Below are 10,478 nucleotides of genomic sequence, written 5' to 3' on the forward strand. Positions count from 1 at the left end.
ACATTGTACAGTACTTTTAACTAGGTAATCCCTCCATCCATCATCCAGTTCGTATCTTGTCTCATCAGGAATATAGTGCCTCAGGGCTAGACTACTCAGTCTTGATAATTAAGGCAAGGAAGCTCAGCCTCACTTATCACTACATGGCATTATGTGAGCTGTACAGGCTTCATCCAGTTGGAACACCTTAACCCACTAGATCACCAGGCATCATTTGGTTATATGGTTACCATCCAGTTTAGTGAATAATGTCCTCAGTTGTAGGAAGCATGGCTTTCACTCACAATTGAGTCACTGAGAGAGCGAGAGGGAGCAAGCGAGGCAGCAATACATCAAGTGAGTGGATGATATGTGCCCCTATGTACCCCAGCCAACCAGCTTATGGTTTAGCACAAAAAAAAAAAAAAAAAAAAATGGACATGAATTGTAAAGGTAGCAGTAATCTTGTGAGATACAACACAGATCCTGGAGTTAACTGTTGATAGTAAACAGCCACAATATAGCACTGAAGTGCAAATAAAACTTATAAATGAAATACAAGAGGCACAGTTTATTCTCTCTTCTGATTTGCAAGAGGCATAGTTATTCTGTCTCCTGATTTGCAGGAGACATAGTTTATTCTCTCTCCTAAATTGGAAGAGGCATAGTTTATTCCTTTTCCTGATTTGGGATCCTAAGGTATACCATTGTTTATCGATGCAATTGGTTAGGTAAAAACCCATCGTTAGGTGGGGTATCGTATGTCGGGTAGATTTAATGTGAAGTAATAGGATGTGTTTTTCAGCCTTGGGTTTCCCCCCACAAACAAGTCCTAAACCCACCCAAATGAGCCCAAAAATAAGTTTAAAGCCAATATAAATGGCCTAACAGCTGTAAAAGAAGCTAACCTAAGCATAACACCTGTAAATAACTCACTAAAACGGTCAAATACAGTAACATCTCATTATAACGGACTTCAATTGACTGGAATTCACTTTTATCAGACTCTAGGAGCTACTGAACTAAATTCCTATATATCAGAAAAAGTCCAAGAAAACCAGAAGCAGTCCAGACTGCCTGACCACTTCAGCTATGTTCACCACAATAAGGTAAGACATGTTTGTCAGTGTGCAGTACAGTATTATTATATATATTATACCATTTGATTAATGTAGTGAAGTTATAACTCAGTACAGTACCACAATGATAGTCAAAAACAGTTTAAAAACTGTTTGTGTGATCCGGACTAATGTCTGATATATCAGAAAAAGTCTGGGTTAGCAGGGGGAAGTCCAGATGTCGCATTTATCGGAATTTCGCATTTTTCAGATTGGCTTGGGACCCAGTTAGTCCATTATAGTGAGATTTTACTGTAAAATCTGAAAATCGTCGTACCCGAAAATGATGATGTTCACCCCACCTATGGCTAAAACACATTAATCTGAGTCTAAAAACAGTTTATAAATCAACCTAAACACACAGTTTTAGTCTATAATATCATCAAAATAACAAAAAAAAAAAAAAATCAAAACCCATCATTATACTGGGGTTTGGCCATCGTTAGGCAGAGTATGGTGGAATTCTTACCCCCATCATTAAGCCAGGGTATCACGTCTAGGGGTATCGTATATTGAGGTATACTTGTATCATTTTGTCCCAACAGAAAGCACTCTAGGTGCTATATTTCTTTCTCTGCTTAAAAATTGCCCCATTACCACACCCCCATATACTTCCTCCACTTGTCCATCCATTTTGTTGATGATCTGCCTCATCTTTTTATAGCTGTCCCACTTTTGTAGACTCTCTTAGGTTGTCTTCCACTCTTCTTTCCATATTTCTCATGATGTTACCCATGTGGTCTAGCAGATTAAGGTGTACCAGTCATTTGTGGCCCAGAAGGGTCTACATTCAAAAGGTGATTGGGCTTTATTGTTCACATGTCCTTAAGGGGTAAGTAACTTGTCATTCTTTCCTAAAATGTCTAGACTGAATTAGTCTAGTCACGGGCCTTTATGCATTGAATGGGACAATACAGTACAGCACTGTACAGTTTGATTCCATTATATGAGTGGGATATATTAATGGAGGACTGTTCGGATAGTGAAAACTGATATATCAGAGTGAAAAATAAGATAGTGAAAACTTGTATGTTGAAGTGCATAACATATAAGAAATATAGAGTTAGGTTAGCTGACCCCCATGGCAATTTGGGTTTTATGTTGCCCATTCTTGTATCATTAGTCTCTTATGTAGCGGATTCTCATATAACGGGACCTGCCTGTATAGGGTTCGATGGTAGGTAGTTACTCATTTTATCAGTCTCCATACAACACTAATCACTGATTTGTCCATTGTTCACTACTTCAGGGTCACTTTATGGGGTACTGTAATTAGTTATATCCCATAATGTTGTACATTATAAAACTTACATGAAAAAATAGTTCATCAAGCAAGTTTACGAATCTGTATCACTACTGAACTTCATTACTGGAGTGGAGGTATGTATGATTAGCTTTAAAATCTACTGTATTTAGCATTCATGGTGACTCAGAAGTAGTGGTGTCTATATAGTTTATTAATATGACTAATCCTTTGAACAGTGATAGGTAAAAGTACTGTCAGTTTCATCACAGATTTCAACACCTTCCTCTCCATATGCTTCTGTGTCACTCTCCGTGTCACCCTGTAAGTTTACTGGTATGGAAAGGAAACTGCATGTTAACAATGTGTATGAATTATGATGGTACCCAAGTTTCCTCACACCTTGTTTCATACTCCTTGATGTATGCTTCATGTTAGTGATATGCATTTTATACTGTCTAATTCCCTGATACCCATAATTATTCAGAATAAAGATTAATGCCAAAGTGCTGTGTGCTTACACAAGTTTAAGTGTGACTTTTGGGATGCTGTTGTAATAATGCTACCTTGATGTAGAACTGTTGTGAGATAGTATTACTGTACTCTGAATATGCATGTAGTTGTGCTATTTATACTGTTGTAATTTCATCCCCTTGCTATATCTTGTGCGAGTGTTTCATAGTGTAGTTTGTATTAATGTTATACTGTATAAATTGGGACCTGTGCAACAGTATTTGTGTATTTGACTTTTTGCTTCATCACTGTGTGTGTGTGTGTGTGTGTGTGTGTGTGTGTGTGTGTGTGTGTGTGTGTGTGTGTGTGTGTGTGTGTGTGTATGCACGCGCATGCGCAACACATGCATGCATGCGTGCATGTGTGAGACAGAGATTGGGGGTGGGAGAAGAGAGGATAGTTAGAAGTAGTGGTGGTGGATCTGCAATACCTGTGATGTGATCAGTGCCAATGTATTGCAGGTGAGAGCAACATCTACACACTGGGGAACATTGGTGCTCACCGGGTAGTGTGTACCAAGCTGCCGACGGTTGGTCATGATCGCTCTGCCTCCATTGCTGCCGGCAACACCACCACCAGACTGCTTGGTTAGTGGGGTTCTTTAATGTTGTTTACATAAATGCAGCTGGTATTAAAAAAAAAAAAAAAAATCTTTCTTGAAATGCAGGTACTGCAATCAGAATTTACACACATAAATGTACAGTATTTGATATTAAAGTTTCCTTCAGGCACAGTACTACAGTCTTAATTTGCACACTCACATATGCAGTTGATATTAAAAAAAAACTTTCTTCAAGCACTGAAACCTTTATTTGTGCACATAAATGTAGTTGATATTGAAAAAGTTTTCTGCAAGTACTGTACTGCATTCTTAATTTTCGCACTTAAATACAGTTAATATTTAAAAAGTTTCCTTCAAATACTCCAGTTTTAATGTGTCCTTTATGCTCCTTATGTGTTACTTGTACTGATTTTGTATTTCAGAGAATGTACTGTGTACCTTATAAGGATTATACGGTTGAATTTGCATATTATTATTATAAATTTTCTGCTTGTTCATGTTGTTAGATTACAGTAGATATTCTGGTATTTTTAAAAATGTTCCTAGTTCTGTACAATTGCCTTTTTTTTTTTTTTTGAACATCCATTAACGTACTGTATTACCTCTTTAATGATATTGTTTATATCTTATGTTCCCAGAATATGCATTGTAATTTAAATTGTAGTGATACCACCAAAGGGAAGCAGGTTTGTCTTCTGCTTATAAACATACAGGACTAAGGGAACGTAGTATCTGAATGCCATATGTCAGAGGAGGAAATACTGGATTGTTCATTTTTTTCATCGTACTGTACTGCATGAATGGCCATCAGTATGCTGTATATCAGGGGTATGTTCTAAAATACTATGATGGTTTCCATACATTTGAGAGAAATTGGTAAATCAGTATTATAGGTAGCAGTGGATCATGAATAGGAACTTTTCTGTCAGTGGAACTTTAATAAATTTTTATGACAAAAAAGAGTCTCAACAGATGGAAAATACAACAAGGACTTGGTGTATTGAATGTCTGCTGTTCTCCTCAGGGACGTTCCAGCATGTAGAGCATGTGTTCCTGGTAGGGGTGGCGGGTGGGGTCCCTCACTATACTGACTACCAGCGGCATGTCAGACTTGGGGATGTGGTGGTTGCCACACCATCTCATGGACAGAAGTAAGTTAGGGGATAGTTTGAATATATGTGAAGAAATTGGTGGTTAGCCACTTCAATCCAATGACATACGGATCTCCAAATGATCTGATTTGATTGAGGAGAGAGTCCACGAGTAGAGATCTTCCCTGAGTTGCATGAACCTGTCTTGTGGTGGATTGATTAAAATTAAAAAGGTGTCACTGTAATGAAGGGGCTAAGTGACAGAGACTGGTAAAGTTCATCAACAGGTAGTAATTATACTGATGTAGAAAAGTTAATAATTTTAATGAAAGGGTTATTGAAGAACCTCCTTCTTTCATGGGAGGGTCTCCTGTCATGAAGAAAACTAATCCTGTATTAAAAAGAAATCATTCTGGAAGACTAAATCATAGTAAAGGGATCAAATTATAGGACTGATAAAGTAAGAGAGGGGGATTTTGAAGTGATGCAATTGGGTTACAGGTAAAAGCAACCAGGTGGATTGGTAAAGTTAAGTGAGGGGATATTAGAAGTCACTGAGTACTGTATTGCATAGATCATTGAGACCAAATTGCCCATAAATAAATCAAAGGTACTGAAGAAAATAACTAGTAACACCAGTAACCTGTTTTAAGGGGATCAGGGGAAACAGTAAAGAAGCAGAGTACTGTAGTATTTGTAGTCATGGAGAAAGTAATTTCTTTTTATTATTATATTTATGGAAAGGAGCAAAGCTAATAGTTAAGATGCAAACAGTAAATGATGGAAATGTATGCTGAAAGTATACTGTGTAAAATAATTGATCAGCATTAACTGTGTCATGAGAGTCTTTAGTGGTACCTCACCTCCTTGTCATTTTCTTCTCAAAGGGTATTTATAATGTATTATTTTCCTGTGTTCATATTGGTCTAATTTCCCTCAGATTCATCTATATGTACTGCGATGGGGCCAAGACATTAGAAAATGGAACCTATGAATTTGAGACCAAATCCTGGGGACCACCTGACTTCAGCCTCCAGAATATTGCACAGAAATTAAAAGAACAGGTGACAGTGGATGTGTTGTTGTTGTTGCCATTGAGTAACATCAATCTGTCTGGTCAAGCATACCCATCGACTGCAGGGAGGCAAGTGTCCCAGGAGGGCCATCCCGTGCAGTGAACCAATGTTTCCTTGTGGCAGACAATGCCTTGCCACAGCATGGCATGGGGAAGAGTGTGGTTTGATTCCCAGATGGGTGCCACATTTGTGTCTCTCCACCCAGTTATCAGGGCACCATAATAGGCTCCATGTCATCCTATTATCCCTGTGTTATAATGTAGACTAATTTGTATATGTTATAAATTACTGTTCATCACATGACCATATATCCAGTGCATGTATTTCAGAATTTATGGTATATACATTGTACTGTACATTTAGTAAACTGTTGTAGCTTTTCAAAATTATATGTGAAAAGTATGTAATAGAATCTTTGTTCTTCATACCTGAAAAGAGGCACATGTTCTACATCAATACAGGTCTTTCTTAATGGTGACACTGGATAAATAAGACATACAATCTTGAAGTTGTATAGTGCTCATTATGTTAACTCCTTCATTCCTGTGATATATTTTTGGTATATTCTTATAATTCTTGCTATTCATATTACAGTATTTTGTTCAGCCAAAGAAGGACTTTTAAATTGGAGGGATTGAAGTTAGCTCTCGGTAACCTCTTTATTCTCAGTCAACACTCCTATAATCTGCCACACCTTTAACCATGTGTAAAGCATTGAGTGGGGATAGATCAGTTCTCCAGTAACAGGAAGTGATGATCCTCAGTCTTATGGATCAGATGCCCTTCAGGACTCATAAAATACATTTTTAGTCCATATAAAAGAGTTCCCACCCATGTCATGCATGTGTATGCTGACCACTGAAATACATAGCATGTGTGTACAGTATTACATTACTTGGTTGTCATACTATAATAAGCTGACTGTATGTCATAGCTACTCGTAGTGTAGGAATTAATGTTTGTTATATTCACAGGGAGAAGAGGAGGGAGGTCCATCACCTTGGCTAAAGTACATGGAGGAAGGAAATGCTAAACTTTCAGCACAGGAGATGGGTTTCTCTCGACCAAGTGAGGCGACAGACAAGCTGTACATGAGTATTGGTGGCTCAGATGTTATTGAAGTCTCCCACCCCTTGCCACCAGAGGGCAAGTCCAGGTCAGGCTCCTTCTTCACAGTTAGTAGGGGAAAAAAAAAAAATCAGATTATTGCCACTGATGGTCGGATCTGCTTGGAGTGCCTTAACCAACTAGACCACCAGACATCCATTTGTTAGTTAAATGATTACCAGTTTTTATTTTTGACCAGCAGGGATGCCACTCGACCAAGGATACATCTGGGTGTAGTAGCTTCAGGACAGTGTGTTGTGGGAGACGATCAAATGAGACAAGACTTTGCCGCCAAGCTGGGTGTCGTAGCATATGACCAAGAGTTTGATGCTGTGGTCGAGTCAGTGTATGGAAATCGCAAGGACCAATATGTTTTTATCCGAGGGATCTGTGACTATGAGTAAGTTATAATTCCATGTTCTACATATCTGTTATCAAATCCTTTATCTTCCTACCAGGAGCACAGGAGCCTGAGGAAAGACTATTTAATCCAGACATTCAAGGCTAGAGTGACCAGTTGCCTGCCCCATAGAATATTATGTGAGAAATTAACCCAAACCATTTCTTGGATGTAAACCTCTGTAGGTTACATCTGGTTATAAGGCCAGTTCATACAAGCTCATATGAAAGCATATTCAAAGGTATTGCCCTCAAGGTTGTGTTGTTTTGAATTCTATCCAGAGTAGTCATAATATATTTTGTAGTATGTACTGTACTGTTATGCACTTGATAGAGTATTTTCATGTATTCATGACTGATAACCAGCAAATGTTTTCTTAAGATACTCTGTTCATTATCTTTACTGGTTATGTCACCTACCTGTACCTTAATTATATTTCTTGGAAAGTAGGGTCAGGATGATGATGATGATGATCTACTGAGTTTCGGTATCATCGACAGGGATGGGACCAGAAATCGGGAGTGGCAGCCATATGCTTCACTTGCTGCAGCTGCCTTCATGAAATCAATTATCTGTGGGATGGAACCTCCAGCAGATGACTAGATGCCCTAGTTACCGAATCATCATAGAGGTTCACAACCATAGCTAATCAACTGATGTTTTCCCAGTACTACCAAAACACCCTGTAGATTCACAGACAAGAGTAAAGATATTGATATTTTTCCTCCTAGTTACCCATATAGTCCTATTTATCCTCATTGGTCAGTCAGCCATTGGAAGTTCTCGGTACCTGATCCAGAGAGAAATAAAAGTGATCTTCCCCTCCATGAATGTAGAATCCAGTAGATCCCCAGCCAAAATATAAAAATTATCAACATTACTGTTGAGTATCCACACACACAAAAAAAGATTCCATGCAACTATTTCCTTTACTGAAATTATACACTGGATCTTATAGTTTTATATCACAAAAATGCAGTTCTGCACAAGGAATCTCCTTTATCTTATCCCTGCTCATGATTATTGGCTAGTGAAATAATGGAACCACTGGAATACAGAAACTTTGTTACTGATGACTGCTGGTATTCAGTCATATCTTTTCTCTTCACCAAGCTCGGGCTCAGAGAGTTTGTAATTTCATTCTGAATTACTTCTTTACATATAGACATATGTATTGCACATTGTTTATATGCCACTAACACATTTGAAGTACCGTACAGTGTAAGGGAATTTTAGGGAAGCCAGTGCTGTATTAAGAGAGAATTGGAATATTTCAAGGCTATAATAAAGGAGAATTAATGTGCATGTACTGTGTATTCCTGTACAAGAAATTATTTTTATCTGGAACTCTCCAGTCCTTACAAATAGGTCCCCGAGGTTCTATATAGTAAAATATAATTATCAGAGCCAAATATAATAGGTTAAGAGAGAAAGTCATGCATTAATTACTACTAGTCTGTGTCAATCTTTTCCTTGCCTGTGCATTAGAATCTCATTGACTTCTTTTATGTTACTTAAGCTTTGTAGAATCTGCACTGATCTTTGTTTTCTGTTTTTTGTTTTTTTCATAACCTTTGAGCATAGGCTGTAATGAAAATATTTCTGTAAATATCTTGAAAAGAATATTCCGTTAACAAGCAACTGAGCTAGTCAAGCTTTTATAGTATTTTTTGTTTTATACATTTATTGAAATCAAGCCTTGCCAGTAAAATATTTTACAGATATAATGGAACCAAGATATCAGTTAAGTCAATTGATGCACATTACTTTTCATGTAAAATCTCACCTAATACTGTACATGCCAAGATAAGAGCTTAAGCCTGTCAAGTGACGAATAACTACATTACCACTTAGTCACACGTGCGTGAAGACTTCTCTGGTATTATCATATCAATGGCACATATTATTAGGAAATATGTGGGCACTTTGATCAATATCTGTGTCAAGAATCTCAGTCTTTTAAGTTGCTGTGGTTAATTGATAACACTCTAATCTCTCATACAACAGTCTTGAGATCATGTTTAGATTCAGTATAACAAAGAGATAAGTTATTTACACTCATATCACCAGAGCATACACAAATCTAACCCCTTGATGAATAATATTCCAGGTGTGTTTTGTTTAGCTTCCTCTTATAAAAGCAAGTTACAAGGTATAGATTCTGATAGTGCATGCTTTACAAATACAGTGCTGTCTGCAACAAAAGTCCTGTCACTTCTTTTGTTTATCTCTTTATTGACAATTGAAAATCAGTCTGGTGGATCCAAAGTAAACAACAATAATAACACTGATCTATCTATCTATCTATCTATCTATAGCCCGACGCCCTAATCCCACAAAGGGTGACCGCAGACAAAACGCCTCCAAGTCGCTCTGTCCCCCACCATTTGACTACCCTCCCCCCAACTCACCCCCCCCTCCCTTATATACTGATCTATGATAAAGAAAATTTTCAGTTTTGGTGGATGTGGATTCATGAGACAAATTATCAAACTCCAAGGAAAGGAGTACTGTATAAGCAACATGACTTTTGTTTATGATAGTACATCACTTTTCTCCATAGTCATCATAGACATATTGCTGCATGTTATGTATTGTCACAGTGAAATACAATATACATTACTTTGTCCTTAGTAAAAATTTTCTATATTTGTCATGCAGAGCATAATAGAAGCTTAGTTTAACACACAGAAACTACTGTATGTTGTAAACGTAACACCTCAAAGCCTCAACACAAGGTGCTAAGTCCCAGATTACCATAATGTAGTACTGTACTGTAATCACAGTTTCATTATATTTTCTCCTTTGTGAGGTTCATGAGAGGGATTTTTATAGGAAACATCTTTTATGCAGCAAGTCTGTGAGAGATTTTAAGTTTGTAAATGATTCATGATGTGAACACTTAAACATAATCATCATGATGTGAATACTTAATCACTTTGTACAACATGCTCTTTTTTCATTTGTAAGCAGTCAGAATGTGTGGTATAGGTTCATGACTGAAGCAGTGCACACAAGTACAGTATTTATTTCCATGAATGAAATTCAGAATGCAGGTGAGTATGTATGTATCCTTTGTGCGTACTACCCACAGTTACAGGTTCTAATGGTATGCTTCTTTTTAGAATTAGATAAAATTTTAGTCTTAATTATTTATTGATTTTGATATATTGGACATGAAAATTTTGTCAGGCTGAAACATAGCCTTTACGTGCTCATATAAAGTGGCCATTTGTAGGAGCACACATACTGGGCTAAGCTATGAATTATTGTACCATAAGTCCTCATTATGTGTTGCATTATTTTAATGTCACTTTTCAGAGTAAAGTCCACAGTAAATTACAAAGAGAAAGCCAGTTAAAGTTTTAGAGCTACCTGTAAAGCGGATT

General features: G+C 37.3%; 1 protein-coding gene across 1 annotated transcript in view; it reads left to right on the forward strand.

The window, feature by feature from the left end:
* LOC145402212 (uncharacterized) overlaps window positions 1-8,507 on the forward strand; it is an 83,579-nt gene extending 75,072 nt beyond the window's left edge. The window contains exons 9-14 of the mRNA XM_080274333.1: window positions 3,315-3,440; window positions 4,440-4,566; window positions 5,447-5,570; window positions 6,557-6,738; window positions 6,892-7,089; window positions 7,590-8,507. Of these exons, the coding sequence (XP_080130459.1) occupies window positions 3,315-3,440; window positions 4,440-4,566; window positions 5,447-5,570; window positions 6,557-6,738; window positions 6,892-7,089; window positions 7,590-7,692 (860 nt within the window). The 3' untranslated portion in view covers window positions 7,693-8,507. The remainder of the gene's footprint in view (window positions 1-3,314; window positions 3,441-4,439; window positions 4,567-5,446; window positions 5,571-6,556; window positions 6,739-6,891; window positions 7,090-7,589) is intronic.
* The last annotated feature ends 1,971 nt before the right edge of the window (window positions 8,508-10,478 follow it).

This window comes from Coenobita brevimanus, chromosome 6, assembly GCF_032717465.1.
Source record: "Coenobita brevimanus isolate Jiangsu-jjx chromosome 6, ASM3271746v2, whole genome shotgun sequence".
Taxonomy (NCBI): Eukaryota; Metazoa; Arthropoda; class Malacostraca; order Decapoda; family Coenobitidae; genus Coenobita; species Coenobita brevimanus.